This window comes from Cinclus cinclus, chromosome 17 (assembly GCF_963662255.1).
Source record: "Cinclus cinclus chromosome 17, bCinCin1.1, whole genome shotgun sequence".
Lineage (NCBI taxonomy): Eukaryota > Metazoa > Chordata > Aves > Passeriformes > Cinclidae > Cinclus > Cinclus cinclus.
In genome coordinates this window covers 10,040,455-10,062,623 of record NC_085062.1, presented here as the reverse complement: position 1 = coordinate 10,062,623, position 22,169 = coordinate 10,040,455, and the positions used below count along the sequence as shown (strand labels likewise).

Genomic DNA, 22,169 nt, shown 5'->3' with positions numbered 1-22,169 from the left:
ATTTTCTTCTTTTGAAATGGAAGCATCACCATTTGCATTTTCCTATGAACATTCTTGGCACAGCCTGTTGGGTTGCTTTTTTTTTTCTTCTTTCACATGGATACACTTGGGCATGGAAATGAATGTGGAACTTGTGAGTTTGTTTCAGCTGAGCAGGGCTTAAAATCTGCTTAGACCATCTGATCAATCTTGTTAAGAGCACACAGTTCCAGAACAGTGTTCCCGTGTTAGAAAACTTTCAATTCTGGGAAGGAATGAGCTCAGTCTGCCGTCATCTTGAATTTTAAGGGGAAATTTTGAAGGAGGCTCCTTGTAGCAGAAAATAAATGTTGAGGGATTGAATTGGCATGGGGGTGACTTAAGGAGGAAGGAAAGTATGGGTGGCTTGGGGAGGAGGTTCTGGCTGCATCTTGGAGGTCCATGCCACCCTCAGGATCTGAGTCCTGTGACTGAATAAAGTTGTCTCCTGTGTCTGAAGAACGTTGTCCATCAGCCGCCTTTGTTTCCAGATCTCCTCCAGTGTGTCCTGCAGTGATAAGTAACCTGTCCTTTCCTTTACTTGTAATATGGCATTCTCTGCCGTGTCACTGAAAACACATAAAAGTCCCGGGAAAAGATTGAGGCTTAAAGTTGGGAGAGAAAAACCTCGTGGCTTTGTAAATTTGAACAGCAGCACCTCCAAAACCCATTGATTCCTCAGAGCAGAGCAGGACTGGCTTCCAGTGAGCAGCCAGCAGCAGCTTGTGTGAGAAGCGAGGCCATGGAGCACTTGTTGCCCTGTTCCTGACCCAGGTTACAAGACAGATCCATGAGCATGAGCAGGAGAACGAGCTGCGGGAACAGATGTCAGGATATAAGCGGATGCGGCGCCAGCACCAGAAGCAGCTGATCGCCCTGGAGAACAAGTTGAAGGCAGAGATGGACGAGCACCGCCTCAAGCTGCAGAAGGAGGTGGAGACACATGCCAACAACTCGTCCATTGAGCTGGAGAAGCTGGCCAAGAAGCAAGTGGCTGTGATGGAGAAGGAGGTGAGTGCAAGGAGCTGTCCCTGGTGATCTGAGGGACAGGAGAATCCGGGTCTCCAAGGGGGGCTGTGGGAGTTCCCATGGTCTGGAGTGAAGGACAAGAGGATACAGTTTTAAGCTCTGCCAAGGGAAATTTAGGTTGGGTGTTAGGAAAAAGTTTTTTACAGAAAAGGTGATAAAGCACTGGAATGGTCTGCCCGGGGACATGGTGGGGTCACCATCCCTGGATGCGTTTATAAAATGATTGCATGTGGCACTCGGTGCCATGGTTTAGTTGAGGTGTTAGGACATGGGTTGGACTCAATGATCTTAAAGGTCTCTTCCAAGCCAGTGATTATGTGACCTTGTGCTCCCTGGTGAAGCAGCCTCAAGTCACCTTCTGGCTGATGGTCACTCTCTTGGCATCCACCAGTGCCACAGCTCCATAAAAGGGGCTGTGGGGACCTTGGTGGGAGCTTTGCCTCAGCTGAGGGGTGACAAAGCTGTCACTCAGTCTAAAAACCAGCATGTTAATCCACATAATAAACTGTGTGGTTGTGCCTCTGGGCTGCTTTTGGTGGGGAGACAAGCACTAGGAGGCCCTCAGACATGTGAGCATTTTCTGTGTGAGCAGCTTTCCTGTGGCTGAGTGCTCGTAGCTTTGTCTAGCCATGTCACCAGAATGACTGACCAAAAACCACAACACTGATTTATGCTGGATTCTGTACCTGCTCACTCACCTTTCTTTTATTACTGATATTTTTTCCCCTCTCTGTACATTCCAGGCAAAGGCAGCTGCAGCAGATGAAAAGAAATTCCAGCAACAGATTTTGGCTCAGCAAAAGAAAGACCTGGCGACCTTTTTAGAAAGTCAGAAGAAACAATACAAGCTTTGCAAGGAAAAGATTAAAGAGGTAAGAAACCCTCAGTTTTGGGGATGAAGGGGTGTGGAATGGGCATGAACCAGTCTTTTGTTTGGATAACCCTGGGCCAACCCAGGGGTTTAAGGGATACTGTTAGGCTTGGAAGCAAATTTGGATTCTCAGCAAGTAAATTTTCAGGAACTGGGAGCCTCTGGCAGCAGTTCCAGAACTATTTGTGAGGGTAGCTACAGGTGCCTTAACAATTTGCTGTAGAGCAGAATCTCTGATACCGAGGGTGATGAGGGAAAATGGGACTTCACAGAGAGTTCTTCTTCCCCTTTCTCCTCATCTTGTTTTTTTTTTTTTTCCCAAGTAATCAGAGCAGCCATTCAGTGTCCTTTGACTAAAAGCCCTGTGATCACTTACATAAATTAGGAAGAGAAGTAACTTGGTATGTAGCTTATCTGTGCTAAAATGCACTATTTAAGTAGTGTCTCCACCACATTGCAAAGATAATTTGCTGCTAAGGTAAAGGTGAGAAAATGAATACCAAAGAACTCAACGGCCACTTTTTCTCCTGCTCTAGCTGTGGGTCCTGGTACAGCTGTAGGGGCAGCAGGGCTGAGCATGGCCAGGTGATAGATCTGGTTCTGTTGGTTTTGTAGTAGGAGTTTGGTGTCCTTTCATGAACTGAATGGCAGAGGGGGAGCCAGGAAGGACCCCCAAGTCCTGTGTCACTGCGGTGCTAAGGGAAGCCCTGCTTTGACCCTGCAGGAAATGAATGAGGACCACAGCACGCCCAAGAAAGAGAAACAGGAAAGGATATCCAAACACAAAGAGAACCTGCAGCACACACAGGCTGAAGAGGAGGCCCAGCTTCTCAGCCAGCAGAGACTCTACTACGACAAAAACTGCCGTTTCTTCAAGAGAAAAACGATGATCAAGAGGCACGAGATGGAGCAGCAGAACATTCGGGAAGTATGGCACTCCTCACTTCTCTGCCAGCATTTCTTTAACTGCTTTAGCTTTGTGCCTTGGCTGAAGTTAGGTCTTCATGTTTCTAGCTGCTAAATAGAACTGAGAAAAATGTAAGAAAAAAAGGTTTGGGGAATAGTTTTCCATGCAGCTGTGGGTGCTTTGATGAGTTGAGGGATAACAGTGTTGACTGCAGACAGAGGCACCCTGTGGGCCCCTCCTATGGGCCTGATGCCTCATCCCAGCTCCTGAGTGTTGGGTTTGGGGGTCCTGCCCCAATTTGGGCTGTGGGGAGGGCCAGGGAGAGCTGTGGGATGGGGATATGGGTTGTCAAGGAGCAGCTTTTCACAGCCTGCTTCCCCTCGTTGGTTTTTGCCCCTTGTCTCAAGGCTGCCCGTGGTCAAACACCACTTTGGAGAAGAGTTTCCACTTGGAGATTTCCTGTGGCCATCGCTGTAGTATCTGAATTTCTCACTGATGTTATTTTTGGATAAAGACTATCAGATAAGAGGGTGTTTTAGTGAAAACTGAGTGAGGAGTGGTCAAAAATTTCCAGTTGTGCTGCTACCCTCAGGTCTTCCAGTGTATTTTGTACTTGTTTAGAGCTTTGCTGCCCTTGCATCCAGATATAGCTGGGGCTGCTCAGCTGCTTTGCTGAGATCCAGATAGCTCAACCCAGGCACCCTGAAAATTACAGACTCCAAAAATTCAGATTTGAGCACACTTATGACAGCATGTCAGCTCTGTGGCAGGGATGAGAACAGTTCAATTATCTAGCATGGAATTTAATCAGGAATACACCTCTGAACTCCTACATTTAAGCTCTTATGAGAGACCTAATTTTCAGAAGAATCTGAGTTTTTATTCCCTGAAAATTACATCCTTACTAATTCAAATGTGCCAGTACTAACTACTTGGATTACCTGAAGTAAATAACACTTTCAAAATGTGTTTTCCATATTTTAACTAACCACAGATGTTGTTTTTGTGCAAATGGGAAAGTGTTTGAGGGAAGTGGGATGACTGTGTGTGTTTAGGCTGTGTGAACTGAAATCAGGTGTGGAGAGGGCTTGGGAGAGGCTGGCTGAGCTATCCTGGGATGAAGGCACATGTGCCACAGCTCCCTGCCTGCCTGCTCAGTGCCCCAGCTGCTTTGTGCCAGTGGGAAATCATTTTGGCACACCAGTACATGTAATTTTTAAACTTAGCTGTCAGGAGTCGAGTTTTGCTTAAATGTAGACACATACTACACTCTTTGGGCCAAGAGGACAGAGGGAAGCCCTGGCCCTGTTTCCTTCCCCGTCCTCTCAACTCAAACCTGTCCCAGGTGTAGCAGCCACAGGGGCTGAAGTTTGCAGGTGCTCCTGTTGAGCGTTACAACAGGATTACAACATGTGAGCAGCAGCTCAGAATAATTCCGTTTTTTTTTGCTTCTGCTGCAGAAACTCGTCAGGCTGGGGCAGCACTGGGCTGGGCACAGTGTGGGGTGGGGCAGCCAGTCCCTGGCTGATGCAGCACGGAGCACAGCGCTGAGGCTGTAACCTGAGCCTGGATCAGGGATGCACCAACACTGTGAAGGGGTACAGCTGGAGTCACTGCAGGGATGCGGCTGACACCTTGAGACACAAATATGTGCAGTAATCAGGGAGGGAACTGGTGTCTTCCCCTTCCTTGTAGCTTGGGGAAGGTTGTCCAGACTGTGGAGACCCTGTGCAGGAGCTCTTGGTGAACACTGCAAAACCCTCTGAGCCTTAGGCTCCAGCTTCATTTTAAACGTGTGCTGCACCTGGGGCCAAATCCCACCCGCAGAATTAATTTTCTCACCTGAGGTGGTGTTAGAGCCATTGACCTCTGCTTTGGCCTTTCTAGTGCAGGTGATGGGGGGAGCTCAGGGGCACACACAGGGGAATTTAAACCAGACAAGAGCCCCGATTCTGTCACTAGAGCCTGAGCACCCTGGGACGCGTTCATTGAAAGATGCCGCGAGTTTCTGCGGGCACAGAGAGCTTGTGTGGGGTCCTGGTGCCACCTGCTGGGGACTGCTGGGGCCATCCCAGAGCTGCCAGATTAGCAAGGGAGGGAGGGATGGATGGATGGAAGGAGTGGATGGATGGATGGGTGGGTGGATGGATGGAGTGGATGGATGGATGGGTGGATGGATGGAAGGAGTGGATGGATGGATGGGTGGGTGGATGGATGGATGGGTGGATGGATGGAAGGAGTGGATGGATGGATGGGTGGGTGGATGGATGGAGTGGATGGATGGATGGGTGGATGGATGGAAGGAGTGGATGGATGGAAGGATGGGTGGGTGGATGGATGGGTGGGTGGATGGAAGGAGTGGATGGATGGAAGGATGGGTGGGTGGATGGATGGGTGGGTGGGTGGATGGATGGATGGATGGATGGACAGAGGGAGGGATGGATGGATGGTCGGTCAGTCGGTCACTAGGTGGTCACTCTTAGCATCCCCATGGTGCTGCTGCGTTTGTGCTTCCCTGTGCCCTGTGCAGTGCCTGCAGTTGTGCAGAGCAGCGAGCAGGACCCTCAGGCTGGTGAGCTGGAGCCCGCAGCCGGGGCTGCCCGCTCAGCTGTGCGTGTGTGTGGCAGGAGCTGAACAAGAAGCGGACGCAGAAGGAGATGGAGCACGCGATGCTGATCCGGCACGACGAGTCCACGCGGGAGCTGGAGTACCGGCAGCTGCACACGCTGCAGAAGCTGCGCATGGACCTCATCCGGCTGCAGCACCAGACTGAGCTCGAGAACCAGCTGGAGTACAACAAGCGGCGCGAGCGGGAGCTGCACAGGAAGCATTTCATGGAGCTCCGGCAGCAACCAAAGAACCTGAAGGTGCTGCAAGCTTTTCTTCCTCCTGTCCGTGCCTCCTCCGTGCAGCATCAGTGCTGTGGCACCGCTGCTCCGCACACCCTGTGCTCTCCCTTGCGTCCCCTCCCTTCGCACAGAGCAGCTCTGCATAAGGGAAGTCGTGGGCTGGGATAGCTCACAGAGGGTTTTTAAAGTGCTGTGCTCATTGAGGCTGTTGGGTAAAATAGTCCAGTCCTAAGCAAAGTTTTACAGAACTTGTTTCTGACAAGCTCTGTGCTGTTCAGGCCCTTGCTGGTGTCAGTTCAGAGTGATGAGGAGAGGGGGTGGTGGTGCTTTCGGAGTCCACAGAGCACTCTGAGTGAGTGCTGAACTCTATGCACACCCCAGTGTGGTTACAGACCCCTGAGCTGCTCTCTCTTCTTCCTCCCAGTGTCACAGAACCATGGAATATCCCGAGTTGGAAGGGCCCCACAGGGATCATCCAGTCCAAATCCCAGCCTTGCACAGACACACCAGCAGTCCCACCCTGTGCATCCCTGGGAGCAGTGTCCAAACACTCCTGGAGCTCTGGCAGCCTCAGGGCTATGCCCTGCACCCTCTGGGGGAAGAACCTTTCCCTGATCCCCAATCTCAACCTCCCTGACACCGCTCCAGCCATTCTCTGGGGCCACTGGTCACCAGAGAGAAGGCATATTGCTGCCACTCTATCCCACCCTTGCTAGTTCTCAGATCTGCAGGCTCCACTTAGTGCAAGTGGAAGAGCGATGCTGTGAAAAAGCAAATGTGTTTTGGGAGGCAGGTGATGGGCTGGGTGATGTGCAGGAAGCAGGGGCAGAGGATGAAAGTGCCCTGGATTGAGTGGGTGCTGCTCCTGGCCAGGCTGCAGCAGGGCCTGAGCTGCTGCTGCTGGTGAATTCCTGTGGGAAACACGCACGGGGAGCTGTGGTTCCCATCACCCCACCCACGTGGATGTACCAAGAGCCTCTCCATTCCCAAAGCCCTTCGCGCTCTTCATGTCGTTCCTTCCTTGGCAGGCTATGGAAATGCAGATCAAAAAGCAATTCCAGGACACATGCAAAGTGCAAACTAAGCAGTACAAAGCACTGAAGAATCACCAGCTGGAAGTAACTCCAAAGAGTGAGCACAAGACAATTCTGAAGAGCCTGAAGGACGAGCAGACACGGAAGCTCGCCATCCTGGCCGAGCAGTACGAGCAGAGCATCAACGAGATGATGGCCTCACAGGCAGTACGTGCAGGGGGCTCGGGGGGCTCGGGGGCCTGGCAGCACCCTGGGGGGGACTTCTCCAGCCACTGAATTATAAAAACTGTTTAAGTAACACATCGGGTGGCACTTTCCCTCTTGGAGTAAATGTCCTGCGGAGCACACGTCATTCCCCTGCTCCTCTCGCACGCTGAGATTTAGGATTGGATCTTCTGAGGCTCTGCCTCAGTGGGAGAAGAGAAGCTGCTGCTCGTGAAGCCTTTGCTGGTTTCTCCCTCTGCCACCACCACCAGTGGCTTTGGGAAGAAGGAGCAGTGTGTGACTGGTGTGGGAGCAGAGGAATTCCCAGCGGGGGTTTGAGTGTTGCTTTCCCAATGCTCTCACAGCTCCGGCTGGACGAGGCCCAAGAAGCAGAATGCCAAGCCCTGAGACTGCAACTCCAGCAGGAGATGGAGCTGCTCAACGCGTACCAGAGCAAAATTAAGATGCAGACAGAAGCACAGCACGAAAGGGAACTCCAGAAGCTGGAGCAACGGGTGTCGCTGCGCAGGGCACACCTGGAGCAGAAGGTGGGTGTCAGGGGGGTTTGGGGACGTGGGGCAGGGGGCTGTGCTGGGGGCTGCTGACTGTGCTCCTTGCAGATCGAAGAGGAGCTCGCCGCCCTCCAGAAGGAACGCAGCGAGAGGATCAAGTTTCTGTTGGAAAGGCAGGAGCGAGAGATCGAGACGTTTGACATGGAGAGCCTGCGGATGGGCTTTGGGAATTTGGTCACATTAGAATATCCCAAGGAGGACTATAGATGAGGTTAAATTTCTTTGCCATTAAAAAAAAAACAAAAAACCAACAACAAAAAAAAAAAACAACAAAAACCACAAAAAGCAAACGGAGTAAGGATGAAACTTGCAAACCCAACATTCCCCATGTTGACGGGCGTGCTCTCTCTCTTTCTGTCTCTCTTACTGACATCGTGTCGGACCAGTGCCTGTATATTCTTATCCATCAGGGGCCCCTTTCCCCCGTCACGTCCCGGTGCAGGACAGCTCCTGGCAGTCTTTTCCATAGTATGTCACAGTATTGATGTCTCTGTGCAATGATTAAAAATGTTTCAGTGAAAACTTTGGAGACAATTTTAATGGAGAAAAAGAAAAACATAAAAAAAAACCACCAAGTGGATGTATGTTGCTTCTGAGCACTCATTTTACCACCAATCAGTGAAAAGTACAAGCAAAAAAATATTAATAATTAAAATATATCTACGATCCCAGGGGGAGAGAGACTGAATCCGCAGCCTTACCTTAACTAGCTGCTGCATAATTTTATTTTATTTTTATTTTTTTGGTATTTATTCATCAGGAATAATTAAATAATAAAAAAATTTTATTAAAGATTGAAAAAAAATTTGATACATTTTACAGAAAAAAACTTAATCGTGCTGTACATATCAGTGGTGACATATTATTACTTTTTTGGGGGTGGGGAGGGGTGGGTGACGACATGGTGATTTTTAGGAGAACCATGCCAGGGGCAGCAGGGATGAGCCCTAGCCCCTGGGCATATTCTTGATTGTATCATAAATCATTTTCTGCTGTCGCAGAGAATGTGAATACACTTAAATGAGCCCACAGGATCCCAGTAGCACAAATTGGGCTTTGTCAAATCGTGTATTTTGTGTATAGAAGGAATTTAAGGAGAGCTTTTACTTATTTTCATATTGTATTTTAACTGTTTCTCTGATCAAAAAATTTTTTTACTTCTTTCCCTCCCTCCCTTCCTGCTCCAGCCACCCCCCACTCTCCAGTTCTGTTCTGGAGCTCAACACTGTCTGTTAGATCATCCCAGCCCTTTTCAGTTTTTCTTTTATTTGATTTTTCAGGGTTTTTTTGGTTTTTTTGTTCCTCCCCCAAGTCCACCCCCAACCCCATGATCTTGGTCATAAATATTGCATTATTCACACTTTCAAACTGTGTATTTTCTTATAATAAAAAGAGAAAAAAAAAAGGCTTTACTTCTTTTGCATGCACTTTAAAAAAAAAAAACAACAAAAAAAAGGACAAAAAAACCAACAAAACAACAAAAACATTTTTCAGGTTCCAGGGAAGAGCATGAATAACTGTCAGAGCTTTTAATTATATTTGTAAATAAAAGTGTTCATCACAATGCCTGGCTGTGTCATTGTGGGAGGGGTGGCTCGTGGCCCAGCACAGGTGCAAGGTGGGGATGGGGAGGGGACACATTCCACAGGTGTCCCCCAGCCTGGGGCTGCAGGAACCTCAGGGTTTGGTTTCCTGACAGTGGAGTCTTTTAGGTCATGTTTTTAAATTTGTTTTTATGTCCTCTGAGCAGTCCCAGGATGGATCAGCCTTGTGAGCACTGCTCCAGCCTTAACTCTGGTGGGCCTTGGTCTGGAGTAGCTGGGGATGTTTTCTTGGAAGACCATCGATCCTGTTGAAACGTTTTCATTGCTGGGCTGATAAAACCGCTCTGGGGCAGCACCAGCCACCTGAGTTCTGGAATCCCCAATGTTCACAGGGATGCTGCTAATTCCTGTTTGTCAGATCATGTCACTGCAGAGCTTGGATACAGCAGCTTGGGAAGAAAAAAAAGGGGAAGGCTCCTGCCTCCATGAAGTTGAATTGCACTGGCTTCACTGTTTTTACCTTTTTATAGCCATCAGGCTCTACCAGAGGCTCTTCATTTCTGCTCCAGGCACTTAGACAGCCCCAGGCCTCACTGCAAAGCTGCTGGAGGAGTAGGAAGCACCTGGACCTGCAGCTGGGCTGGGAAGTGGCTTCAGGTCAGTAAAGCTTGTGGTCAAAGCCCAGACTGACTGTTGGGGTGTCATATCTGCTGTGGTGATGTGGGGGCTCCTGTGGAGGGAAGGAGCCTCCACGGGTATCTGGGAGTGTGGGGAGATCCCATGGGAAGGAAGTGAAGGCTGGGAATGTTTTTAAGATAGAAAGACATGATGGCTTTGAGTCGTGTCCCTCCAGCATCAGTGAGTCCCAGGAATGGGGAGCCCTGGGCACAGGGTCCAACTTCATCCCAGGAACACAGCACCAACCCACTGCTCCCCGAGCACTGCCCTTGTCCCCCAAGAAGAGAACCAAGCACACCAAGTACCTTGGGAAGTTTTTAATTGCACTGTATGCACGGGGTGGGTCACCACAGGACTGAACAAAACAAAGTGGTCTCAGCTTTGAATGGCAGCAGAGAACAGAAAGAAGTGCTCTAGGCCAGCTCCTGCCTCCCCCTCGAGTGAACCTTCACTACTGTAGTGGTGATGTGGAGGCAGTGGCTCAGTGTAGGAGGGGGAAAGAAAGAAAAAAGGGGAGGAAGTTTCCCTTCACCTGCCCTCTCTCTTGGAAAAGTCTTCTCCACAGCCAGCATCCACTCCAAAGTGGTTGTGTACCCACGCCCCTGCCACCACCCCAAGACAGCAGAGACCCCCTGAATTGACACTAATTCACAAAGGCTTTTGATTCCCTTACGCAGGTCAGTTTGGAGCAAGTGGCCCTTCCAGAGACACCCATCAGCAGCTCTCTAGTTCGGATACCACAAGCATCAGCACAGGCCTGGACACAGGGACACGGAGCAGGGACAGGGACAGGGACAGCGACAGCGATGGGTTCAGCTCATTAACAAAACAGAACTACAGCCCTGTGCCCGGCCCCACCCACGGGGCCCCGCGGGCCCTGGCCCTACTTCCCCGAGAGCTGCTCGTAGAGCTTGGGCACGTAGTCATCCCACTCGGCCTGGTAGCAGGTGCCCGCCACCGGCGCCCCCAGCCCGTACTTGCTGCGGAAGGCGGCCACCTTGAACTTGCCACGCTTGTCCCCGGAGCGGTTGGACAGGACGGGCTCGCTGCAGGCCAGCTGCTGGGGCTGCTCGTACACCAACCACACGTAGCGGTGCAGCCCTGCGGGAAGGGACGGCGTCACCACCCGCGCTGCCGGGTGAGCCCCGCAGCTGGCTGAGGGGGATGGAGCTTAGGGAAGATGCACTACACAGGCTTGATCCCTGCTGGTGCTGGCTGTGGCTACGTGCAGCCCACGGCGATCCTGCAAGGATCCTTTCCACAGGCAGCTCCCTGCGGGCTTTACCCCCACCCTTCTGCACTGGGTGGGATCCGTGCAGCACCGTGTGGGAACTGCTCCAGGTACCGACCTGTTCCCTTGGGAGGCCCGGAGCCAACGTAATCCGACATCACGGTCCCGCTGCCCACATTGTTGCCTTTCATGTTGGTCACCAGGAAGTGATGCCACTCCCTGAAAGGAGAAGGCAAAGAGCAATCAAACTGGCAGAGCCGCAGATAAGAAGACCCTTTGTCACTCCAAGCTGCTGGTTCTCCACGAGGCTGTCAGCACAGGGGTAAACAGGCTGTCGGGGGTAAACAAACAGCTGCCACTCCTGGTTTGCCAAACCCAAAGAACAGCAGTCCCAGAGCAGGCACTGCTTCGTTGGGATGCACAGCCTGCCAAAGCCAGCTCCACATGGCTGCAGGAAACCCACAGCCTGACCTCTGAGAGTGGGTATTCCACACACTGCTGAGGCTGACTTGAGGAAGGTGAGCTGGTCCCAGATTTAAGATTCTGCCACCAGCAAAGACCTAATTCCAACTCGCATATGTGCAAAATTAGAGCAAGCAATAAATACCGTGCTGCTCCAGCTATAACAGACCTTTGAATATCCCTGATAAGAGCAGCTGCTTACCTGGCTACCATGCTCTTATCATGCTGTCCCTGGCTACAGGAGAGATGCAAGGACACGGTTTCTATGTCAAGACACAGCACCACAGCTGCATCTTAGGCAGAGCACAGTCCCACCTTCTCCTTAAACCTCCGCTCAGCCCAAGCGAGATGTTCCTTTTTCCCCACGCAGGACACGGAGCTGTCCAATCCCCATTACCTGAACTTTGGGTCCTTCCGACTGGGTGCATCGGGGTCTGTGAGAACCAGGGTGTAAAGCTTCTGGGGATCGCAGCCGTCCCACTCGATGCTGGTGGGGCGATGCTGGACCTGCAGGGATGCCCAGCAGCGTTAGCACCATCCCCGCTGTCAGCGCCAGCCGCCTGCCCGGCACACAGGGCCAGCATGACCCGCGCTGGCAGCGACACCCGAGGAGTTCAAGGCCATTCGTGCCAACTCGCCCTGGGCCTTCTCTTCTGAGACACGGCCGTCCCCGTAGCGAGGCCTCCCCCAGAGCTCAGCCCCTCTCCCTGCCCCTGCACCCGGTGAAGCAGCCGCCGGAGCGACAGCACCAGAGGCCCGACCGCATCCCGCCATTTTGCCGCGCCAACCCCCGCGCGCAGGGCCGGGCGCTGCTCACCTGAGTGGGCGTGAGCACCTTGCCCAGCTCGTCGATCTCCACGGAGCCATACTTGACTCTCAGAGGGTGCGCCGGCTTCTGCTCCACCTCAGCGAGGCTCAGCGGCCCGTCCCACTTCGCCAGATCCACCGGCATGGCGACGTTTGTGACGGCGGCAGCTCGGGGCTACCCGAACCCCGTGCCTCTTGGCGGAGGAACCGCCCCGCTCCGTTCCCATTGGTGGAGACGCCGCTATGCTCCTCTCCCATTGGTGGAGACGCCGTTATGCTCGCCTCCTATTGGTGGAGACGCACCTGCGCCAGCTCTATGGCGCCCCCAGGCGGAGCCGAGGGGGGCCGGCCGAGCTCGGGTTACCTGGGCCAGCTTTGTTAACCCTACCGCTAATTAGATTAATTAATAATTAATGTGCCAGGGCCCAGTGGGGCAGCCCTGTGGGTCTCAGCGCTCTGCTTCACGCCTTGGTACTTCCAAGGTGCCACGTTGAAGGTGTCCTGGACAAACCCGAAGATAGTTGCGTGGTTGCGGGCCTTGCTGCGGGGTTACACAGCAGAATAACCGTTTATCTCTCCGCTGTTTGTGAGATGTCCCTAAGTGGGTGGATTAGAGCAGCTCTCTGAACACCGCCCCGCGGTTCAAACACTCCCGACCCACGGGCGGCACCGCCCCGCTCTGCTGGGGCCGCCCCAGTGGCCGAGGGGGGACGGAGGTGACCCCAACATGGCGGGCGGGGTGGGGGGGGGGCTCCCAAGATGGCGGCCGCCCAAACCCGCGGACTCTGAGGCGGCGGGACCCGATGGACGACCCCACCTCGGGCCCCTCACGGGCGGGTCCCGCCGGCCGGGCACGCCCGCCCTCCCCAGGCCTCTCAGCGGGGCGGCGGCCGGGCGGCACCGCCTCCGCGGGGCTGTGGCGGCGGCGCTCGGCCATGGAGCTGCTCGGCGCGGTGCCGCCCGCGCGGCTCCTGCTCGCCATTTGCGTCTGGAGGCTGGTGCCGCGCCGGGAGGCCGCAGGTAGCGCGGGCTGAGGCGGGGAGCAGGGAGCTGTGTCCCTTTTCCTGACCCTGGTCCGCGCTGGGTGTGTGTAGTCACCTCAGAGGTCCCTCAGCTGTCCCCTAACAAGCACCTCAGAGGGCTGACGTAGATCTGTTTTCCAGCTGGCGGAGGCGGCTTTGCCCGTTCCCTCCATCCCTAACTTCGTCCCTTCTCTCTTGCAGGAACAGATGAAGTGGTCTTTGGGCAGGTGGGAGGAAGCATCCTCCTTTTATGCCGCAACGTGTCCAAGGAAGCCACCGAGGTGGTCTGGTTTCAAGGGGACCCGCGCGCCTTCCCACCTCTCTTCTCCTCGAGGGTCTCCTTCCCCCCGGACATTCGCTTTTCCCTGGTGGACAACAGCTCCCTGAGCATCACGGAGCTGCGTGTGCAGGACGAGGGCAACTACACCTGCAGGGAAGTGCTGAACAAGACGGACCATGAGCACAGGGTGCAGCTCCTAGTGGCCAGTAAGTCATCCCCACAGCTGAGCTCCTTCCCCTCCGCCTTCCACATCCCCAAATTCCTCTGGCGCTGGTGGAAAAATAATAATTAGAAAGTGTAAACGGCTTTATCGTGCAGAATCTCTCTCACATCCACTCATAAGCACCAAAATGTGTGTCGCAGATCTAGCATATGCAGAGGAAATGCCACCTCTCAAGTCCTCGCTGTGTCTCTTCTTCATTGCTGGTGATAAACGAGATTTTGGGCACATCTTCCATTCCCTGTAGCTATTCCAGGGGAACCCTCTGCCTCAGAGTCTGGCTGACTTGAGTCTCCACAAACCTTGGGGTAGGGGCCGCTGCTGGCTGTCTGGTTTCCCTTGTTTGGGATAGATGTGTTGTGCCATTCCTCAGTGCCATCCTTTTAGTGGGAGAACTCTTCCTGGCTGAGGAGTCTTAAATTGATGGAAGCACAAAATTCCTCAGGTTTATGTTGGAGAAGTGTCCCAAGAGCATACCTGTTATCAGCACAGGCCAGTTCTTTCAGCCTTTCTGTGTCTTCTGGTGCTCTCTCTGTTTTCCATCTCTCTTTCATCCATTCATTCCCTTAGAAATGTTCTGAGCATGGGTGGAAGTTCAGGCTGGAAAGTGCTCAAGCCAGTTAATCCTTCCTGCTTCTGCCAGGGAACCATTCTTTTGACCTGATGCCTCATGTATTCCATGGGAACAACCCCCTCCAGATGAGCAGGGAGCACAGGTCCTGTGCCTGTTGCCACTCTTGATCCCTTCAGGATTGAGAAGAGGGAAAATCTGCTGTTTTTCCAATTTTGACCCTCTCTAGTCCCTTGGCATCTTCCTTTCTTGCTGCTCTTCCCATGTATGAGACCTGTTTGCCTTCAGGGTGTTCCTTCATTCTACCTGTGCGTAAACACTGCGCCTGTTTTGTACAGATTAACCTCTTGAAAGCTTACAGGAATAAAAATTCTCTTCCTGCAGCAAGAAACATGCAGATGGGGTGTGGAAGGATTGAACCCCAGGCTGCTTCAGGGAATAGATATATGTAGGCACTGGTCTTAGGAGTGGGGAGCCCCAAATCTGGAGCACTGGGGCAGAACACTCGGGAGCAAAACATATTTACAGGGTGCTAAGTGTTGGTGCTGCACTCTGAACTTCATTAATTAGTCTGGAATTAATTGTATCAACTAATTTCCAAGTACAACAAAGGTGATGTGGGCATACCCTTTGATAGGTGAGAAGGAGAGTTCTGGAGGTGCTCCAGGTCAGCAGGAGGAGCATCAGCAAAAGTTAGAAGTTTAACCTCTGACCTGTAGCAGGCCCCTGTGCTTTCACAATCCCTGTTGGTGGAACATCTTATCCTGGGCTGGAGCAAATTTTGGACACAGACTTGGCACTGCTGTGGAAGAGCCTCCCAGGATATGTAGAAGTTTTACGTGGGAATAACCAGCTGACAGTCTTCAACCTGTCCCAAGGGTGGTACCAAAAAGTTCTCTTTCTGTTTAAAACTGCACTTTGAAAACCCCACAAGCAGTATAGTAAACATTCTAGTGACAGGACAAAGGTGCTGCCCTGCCCTGGGCTGTGATTCTGTGTTTGTTTTGGATGGGAAGCACCTCTGAAGGAGACGTGCAGTTCCACACCTCCAGGGATTCCTTGGCACATCTGTGTGTGGGTTGATGCAAGCATTTCTGTGGCTCAAACCACAACAGGTCCTTTTTTCTTGGTGTTTTGTGAGTTTGGGAGGGTGGAGATTTTTAGGCTTTTGGTTTGTTAACTTTGTGGCAGATTTCTTTAGACAGAGTTGTGCTGGGAGAGCCTGGGAGTTCAGAATGTAAAGCTGATCGCTTCAGGAAACTGCTCCTGAGGTCAGTGCAGAAAGCACAGCTCCACCTGGCCATCCTGGAGGGGCTGTGTCCACCTGGCCATCCTGGAAGGGCTGTGCCCCATTGATGGGGGCAGTTTTTGCTGGCTCAGGCTGACAGAATGCCCTATTAGCCACAGCCGGGGTTTGGGAGCAGTTTGATCCTCCCCAGAGGTGGGACACAGGGCTTGTTGCAGAGAACTTTCTTGCCAGAGCTGGGTGGTTTCAAAGATCACCTGAAGTGTGTGTACAGTTCATGGAGAGCCAAGCTCCAAGAAGATGTCCTTGCAACTGCCATGAGGGTTTGCCATGATGATTTTTTTATTAATTCAAGCAATTTCAGAGTCCCCTAATAAATGTTCCCCAAAATAAGCCTCAGACATCCCTCTGACACCTCTGGTGTGTGGCTTGCTTTGGTTTGGGTCTTGTTCAACACTGCATTAGGCACATACTGGGGCATGGCCTGTTAATTGTGCCTGGATCAGAGTCCAGAATCCCTCTGGCTGTTAAATCGGCACGTGTGTGGATCTGTGTGTGGCAGGAGCAACTGGGAGAGAGCCAGAACTGTGCCTTTTTCTCAAGTGATGACTCAGTGTTCCTCCCTCCTAGCTGTGCCATGAGAACCAGGGCAGTGGGATCTCATTCTCCCCCTGTGTTTATCTCATTTCCATTGGATAAAGCTGTGGCAATAATTTTTTCCTTCCCTCGAGGCTTGGCTGTGGGGACTCTGACAGCCCCTCTTGGTCCCTGCTGGCTGTCACAGCTGTGCATGCCTGGGGCTGTGGGATGCAAGTCAGGGAGCAAGACTTGCAGGGAAACAGGAAAGATTTTTTCAAGGAGAATGATGACAAATGAATTCCAGCCATGCAAGTGTTTCTGACCGTGTACTGTCCTTGCTAATAGATCCACCACAGGCAACCCCAAAGTGCTGGGCTGAGACCACGACAGGGCAAATGCTGCAGCTGTTCTGCAGCTGGCCCGGGGGGTACCCCCACCCCACCCTGCACTGGAGAGAGGAGGGACAGGATTTGGAGAACTCCAGCTGGGTCATCAGCTCCACCAGCTCCTCAGACACCCACGTGGAGATACTGAACAGCTCCCACCTCTCCCACCGAAAAGTCTTCAAGTGTGTGGGCAGCCATGTGGTGAAGCAGGAGCAGCCTGCCTGCACTGTGGAGATAAGTGAGTGGATTTGCTGCCTCAATAGCTGTTAATGAAGCTGTGAACAGCAGGCAGGTGGGTACCCTGGTCACTCCCTGCTCTCCAGAGCACTGAGGAGGGCAGGGAAGCCAGGAGGTAGCATGGCAGGGCACATGTGCAGCACAAGGCACAAGATGTCCCGCAGCTGAGATCATCATGGCAGAGTTGGAGGTGAGCTCTGTTTTGGGCCCATCTTCAGGGGCCAACAAATTTCACCCCAGCAGTGTTTCCCACCTGTGGAAAGCTTCACACACCTGTGTGAAAGTGAGAGGTGGTTTAGGGGCTGTGGGCAGCCTGAGATGAGGTTTGGTAGAGTTGTGTGTGCCCCTCAGGCATCTCGGGGATCTGAGTGGCTGATGAAAATCTAGGCTATATTTATCCTCCAAGGGTTGCCAGGGCTTCAGAAGAGCTCTGCTGATCCCAAGCAGAATAATGCCTGGGCTGCTCTTCTCTCTGCCATCTACCCGCTGGCTACCCTCAGACCATTTTTCCCTGGGGATGTGCAGACAGGTGTCAGAAGGGACTGAGCACCATGGTAGCTGCTCAGGTCACTCCTTGGGAGGCTCCTGAGTGAGCCAGATGCCAAACCCATAACCCTCAACTCCCAGACTCCTGCCTGCCTCCCTTCTGTTAATGATTATTAATCAGCCAGAAGCTTGATTGCTCGTTATGTTAATTGCCTCCATTCCTTCCTCGAAGCTTGTTTTCGTTTTCTTTTCCCCCGGGGCTGTTCAGAGCTTCCTTCCCTGGAATCTGATCCCCCGCAGACCTGCTTTGTGGGTGACAACGTGACCCTGACCTGCCGGGTGACAGAGAGCACGCCGGCAGCTCGGCTCAGCTGGCTCCGGGACATCACCCAGCCCGAGGTGGAGATCCAGCCTGGGGGGAGGTTCCTCATCGCCCAGGAGGGAAACGTGTCCCGGCTCACCATCCAGAACTGCTCCCAGGGCACTGACGGCGGCTGCTATGTGTGCAAGGCCCAGAACCCCGTGGGGCTCAAGGAGCTCTTTGTGTGCCTCACGGTGAAAGGTGAGTGGGGCTGTGGCAGGAGGGCCTGGGGACACAGCACACCTGCTCTTTCGGCTTGCACTGAGAATTCCTCACCCATCTTGTCCCCTCTCCGCAGAGCCAGCGAACATCGTAGGGGTTGTGGGAGCTGTGGTGGTCTTGTCCCTCCTGACTGTCCTCACTGTCACTGCGGTTGTGTTGTACTACAATCCTCTCTTGTGCCTCAGAGGTAGGAATTGGTTCCTCCTTCCTGGGGCTTTATCCCTAACCTGCTTGAGCCTCCCCGGGTGCTGGAGTCAGTCAGGATTGCCTGTGCTGTGTCTGGGCAGGTCACCTCCACATCTGTGCCTCTGCATGGGACTGCCAGTGACCATCTGGGGGAGGCACAGACATGGAGGCAGAATTGGCAGGGGTTGTCCAGTCCAGCAAAATCAGTGGATCTCCCAGAGGAGCAGTTTCTAACGCTGTCTCTCTTTTCTCTCCCATTCAGGTGCTGCATTCAGGTGAGTTGACATTCTTCAGCCCAGTCCCTCATGGCATCACTACTCAGCCTTCCTGTAGGATAGGGAAAAGGCTGTCCTCAGCCTTTCATCCAGCCTGCTCTGCTGTTCCCAGGAATGCAGACTCGGGGGATGTCTTAGTGCTGGTGGACTCTGAAGATGATGAGGAGGGGAAGGGGTCCGAGGAGGCCCTGAGCAGCTGCACGGAGCACGAGGCCATGGCGCTGGTTGGAGGGAGCAGGGCCCAGGCTGCTCACCTGAACCACTTCACAGAAGGTGAGGGCCCACCTGCCCCCTGCTGAGCTGTGGCTCTTCCCAGAGCAGCTACCAGCGAGGGAGGAATTCTTGATGGCTGTTGTAGCTGAGATGCTGCTCTGTGCCCTGTGTAGGTGACGATGGTGAGCTCCATGCCAGGGTGTCTCCATGTGAAGGGAGAGAAGAGACACGAGGCTCGTAGCTTCTGTCCCTCGAGGAAGCACACAGAGCTCCAGCTGGAATCCAGCATCAAGCAGGCCCTCACTGTGTGTGGCTGAGCACAGGCTGTCAGTGTCCTGTCCCAGGACACTTCAGGAAGGGCTTTCCCACCTCTCTCTCAACCTGTCCCTTCCACAATTTCACCACATCCTTCCCCAGCCATGTTTCTCCATTTCTTCTCTTCCATTTTCCTCCTTGTCTTGGGTGTCCCTAAAACAAGGTTGACATGCAGCACAGGCAGAATTTGGGAATGCTCCCTCATTTAGATGCCTGTGACGGACTCGAATTCCCACGTGGGATTCTGGCTCAGTCCCCTGAGCAGCCCTGGAGTGGAGAAAGTCACCAGGGGGCCACAGTGGTCCTGGGCCAAGGGAAGAAACAAGGGGTGTGTGGGCAGGACATGGGTGATGCTGATTCTGGGGAGGCTAAATTGTTTGTATTATAAATATTTTTCCCCTATTCCTTTTGCAGTGTTGCTCTGTGTCCAAGTCAGGCCTTCATGTGTTCCTTGTCAAGTGTGGGTGTAGGGTAATGGGGACACGAGCACGCATATGGGGGGACAGAGGGGACATGACAGCACACAGGGGATAGCAGGGGATCTGATGGCCTGTGCAGTGGAAGAAAAGCACTCCTGGGACACCCAGAGGGAGGCAGGATCTGCACTGTGGATGAAGTCAGGGGGTCTGCGCCATCCCTGTGGTGTCAGAACAGTGTGAGCTGGAGCAGGCTGAGGGGGACAGGGAGGGGTGGGGATGGAGATCTCTGAAGGGCCATGGAGCCTGAACGGGAGGTTCTGAGGGGGTGGAGGGAACGGAGTGTGGGTGAAAGGGTGGGATGGTTGGAGGGACGAGGGCAGGAGCCTCCCTGCAAGCAGCCCTGGTGCATTCCCTGTGCCCAGCACTTGCGCCTTCGCAGCGGTGCCCGGAGCCGAGCCAGGAAAATCCCAGGGAGCTGCGGGAGCCTCTGGCTGCCCCTGGCAACTCTGTTGTGCTGCCACCACCTCGGCTATCACGGTCCAGCTCCTCCGCAGGCCCCTGGGCAAGGAGGAGGCACCGGCCGAGATGGACTCGGAGCTGGAGAAGCGGTTGAGAGCAGCTTTCCGGGACAAGCTGCGGCTGCTGTGAGTGACACCCCTCTGTCCTACCCCTGGCAAGTGACCAAAGAGCTGGCAGCCAGCCCAGCAGGTCCTGTGTGCCCCATGATCTCGGTTTGTGTTCCCAACCCCGGGTGCCACTGCCAGGATGGGGCTCACTGTGTGGGCACGGTGTCCCCAGCTGAGGCTCCCAGCGGGGAGAGGACACTGCAGCCATGGGCTGGGGGGAGGCAGGGGGGTTCCCCGGGTGCTAACAAGAAAGCTGAGGTTGTGGTGTGACTCGTCCATCCCTGGGAACAGCACTGGTGCTGGGGGTCTCCAATGGGGGGGTCTGAAGTGGGAGGGGTGAGCTAACACAGGGCTAACCTAGAGTGGCTCCTGACGATCCCTGCACACCCGGGCGAGCGGGCCGGGCTCCCTGCGCTGAGCCCCGGGGCAGCGGTGGCCCGAGGGAGCCCTGCCCAGGCTGTCCCTCCGCAGCCCAGCCGAGCTGCACGCAGTCCGTGGCAGGCCCCGGGACCCCGCCACGCTCCTGCCATCATCCACTCGTGTGCTGCTGAAGAGGCGGGAGGTGGCGGAGGTGGAGCGGGAGCTGCAGAGCCGGCGGCAGGTGAGGGCGGCCCCAGGTGTGCCATGGGGACACGGCGGCTGGCAGCGCGTCCCCAGCTATCCAAGGGCCGGCACCCTCGGCTGCACAAGCGTGCGCCGATGCTCTCGAGACCGTGCAATCCCACAGGAGTTTCAGCAGCGGATGCAGCGGCTGGCGCAGCGCCGGCAGCAGCTGGCCCGGAGACGAGAGCAGCACCGCGAGGCCGTGCTCAGATCAGAGTCCTTCCTCAAGGTGCCGGCCGGGGGCCGGGCTGGCCGGGGGTGGTGGCCGGGGGCTGGTGGCCGCTGACCGTGCCCGCGGCGCAGGTGGTGGTGGCCAGGCGGGAGCGGGCGCTGCGCCGGGCGGACGAGCAGCGGGCGGCGGAGCGGGCTGGGGCCGCCCGGCTGCAGCGGGAGCTGGAGCAGCTGCTGCGGCGCAGGGAGCGCCTGGCCCGGCGCCTGCGGAGCCTCCGACCCTTCGGGGACTACCTGCGGGACGTGCTGGCCAGGATGGGGCAGGTAAGCGTGAGGTCCTGCGGTGCCAACCTGCGGTGTCCCCAAGCACTTGGAGCGGCCGTCCCTCCAGCCCTCAGCCGCCTCTCCTTGCCCAGTTCCAGGACGTGTGGGCCATGCTGGAACATTTCACGGTGCTGGCGGGGGTGCGGGCAGCCCTGGCACGGGAGGCAGAAGCCGGGCAGGAGCTGCTGGCCCAGGGCAGGGCACAGCTCGAGCAGTACCGTCAGGAGAGCAACTCCCAGCTCCTGGGCACCAGGGACGAGCTGGCTCGGCTCCACACGCGTCTGGAGGCTGCTGGCCAAGATGTGCTGCAGTGGGTAAGGGGGATATGGGGTGCCCAAGGACCCCCGGGAGAGGGACAGTAGTGCAGACCCCAGCTGTGCTGCACGCCTCCAGTGTGCTGGAGGTGCCAAGTTGGGCTGCACCCTCTGGGCTGAGGAAATCCACATGCCCAAAAAGGCAGCCGCTCTGCCTGGGGAGGATATGCAACCAGTACACTCCTGGGTCCCCCCAGCCTGGGGGCACAGAAAGACACAGGGCGGGGGCCAGGGGCTCACTCTGTCCCCCAGGAGTCCCGCTGGACCCACATCCAGAGCACAGCCATCCAGAGGACCCTGCTCCTGGGGCAGATCAAGCTGGCTGTGCTGAACCTCTTCCAGCAAACCACTGCACAGCTCAGGATCCCCACGGACAGAGCCCAGGAGGACACAAAGGCCCAACTGGACGTGGTCAGCACAACCCTCTCCCTGGGGCAGTGGGGCTGGGGACACACAAGGACATTTACATCCCTGGATGGCTGTGGCATCAGGCTCCCATCTCCACAGGTGCTGCTCTGCATGCAAGCCCTGGCTGAAATCTGTGCCAGGGGCAGACACCCACAGAACCACAGGAGTGCCAGGCTATTTCAGGGCCAGGAATAGCCCCTGGGAACACCAGCTGCTCCTGGGGCTGGGGAGAGGCTGCCAGATCCAGCATGGAGCCACAGGACCCCTGGGGATGGAGGTAATTCCCAGCAAGTCTGGAAACCCCATGTCAAGAGACGACACGCAGGGCAGTGGCACAGGCACACTGGAGTGGCACCACACCCAGGCACCGCCAGGGCACTTCCCAGGTTCCCTCCTGCACAAAGCACCCTGGGCAGGGGGAGGGAGCTGCTCCAAGCATCTCTGAAGGTGTTTCACATCAAAATACATCCAGCTATGCAGCCACAGCACCTGTTTGTTC

At 54.7% G+C, this 22,169-nt stretch overlaps 4 protein-coding genes across 6 annotated transcripts in view; 3 read left to right on the top strand and 1 right to left on the bottom strand.

The window, feature by feature from the left end:
* The window catches only part of TAOK3 (TAO kinase 3), a 61,653-nt gene extending 52,605 nt beyond the window's left edge, over nucleotides 1-9,048 (top strand). For both annotated transcript variants that reach the window (XM_062504058.1, XM_062504057.1), the window contains 7 exons: nucleotides 793-1,029; nucleotides 1,791-1,919; nucleotides 2,643-2,846; nucleotides 5,453-5,692; nucleotides 6,703-6,915; nucleotides 7,278-7,460; nucleotides 7,533-9,048. In XM_062504058.1, the coding sequence (XP_062360042.1) occupies nucleotides 793-1,029; nucleotides 1,791-1,919; nucleotides 2,643-2,846; nucleotides 5,453-5,692; nucleotides 6,703-6,915; nucleotides 7,278-7,460; nucleotides 7,533-7,694 (1,368 nt within the window). In that variant the 3' untranslated portion in view covers nucleotides 7,695-9,048. The remainder of the gene's footprint in view (nucleotides 1-792; nucleotides 1,030-1,790; nucleotides 1,920-2,642; nucleotides 2,847-5,452; nucleotides 5,693-6,702; nucleotides 6,916-7,277; nucleotides 7,461-7,532) is intronic.
* An 840-nt stretch (nucleotides 9,049-9,888) lies between these two features.
* Nucleotides 9,889-12,482, bottom strand: PEBP1 (phosphatidylethanolamine binding protein 1). Its single transcript, XM_062504266.1, has 4 exons — nucleotides 12,217-12,482; nucleotides 11,797-11,906; nucleotides 11,056-11,156; nucleotides 9,889-10,807 (listed from the first exon to the last, which is right to left on the bottom strand). The coding sequence occupies exons 1-4, from the start codon at nucleotides 12,349-12,351 to the stop codon at nucleotides 10,590-10,592; spliced, it is 564 nt and encodes a 187-aa protein (XP_062360250.1). The 5' UTR covers nucleotides 12,352-12,482; the 3' UTR covers nucleotides 9,889-10,589.
* A 620-nt stretch (nucleotides 12,483-13,102) lies between these two features.
* On the top strand, nucleotides 13,103-19,207 carry VSIG10 (V-set and immunoglobulin domain containing 10). Of its 2 annotated transcripts, none has more exons than XM_062504575.1 (8): nucleotides 13,103-13,226; nucleotides 13,430-13,714; nucleotides 16,470-16,748; nucleotides 17,502-17,795; nucleotides 17,893-18,003; nucleotides 18,265-18,277; nucleotides 18,390-18,550; nucleotides 18,664-19,207. In XM_062504575.1, the coding sequence occupies exons 1-8, from the start codon at nucleotides 13,142-13,144 to the stop codon at nucleotides 18,729-18,731; spliced, it is 1,296 nt and encodes a 431-aa protein (XP_062360559.1). In that variant the 5' UTR covers nucleotides 13,103-13,141; the 3' UTR covers nucleotides 18,732-19,207. The 2 variants fall into 2 exon arrangements, with proteins under 2 accessions (XP_062360559.1, XP_062360558.1); XM_062504574.1 differs by having other exon boundaries at nucleotides 13,112-13,226; nucleotides 17,466-17,795.
* On the top strand, nucleotides 19,015-22,147 carry CFAP73 (cilia and flagella associated protein 73). Its single transcript, XM_062504272.1, has 9 exons — nucleotides 19,015-19,133; nucleotides 19,779-19,868; nucleotides 20,179-20,186; nucleotides 20,270-20,467; nucleotides 20,561-20,682; nucleotides 20,757-20,948; nucleotides 21,041-21,262; nucleotides 21,515-21,673; nucleotides 21,770-22,147. The coding sequence occupies exons 1-9, from the start codon at nucleotides 19,015-19,017 to the stop codon at nucleotides 21,863-21,865; spliced, it is 1,206 nt and encodes a 401-aa protein (XP_062360256.1). The 3' UTR covers nucleotides 21,866-22,147.
* Nucleotides 22,148-22,169: the final 22 nt, after the last annotated feature.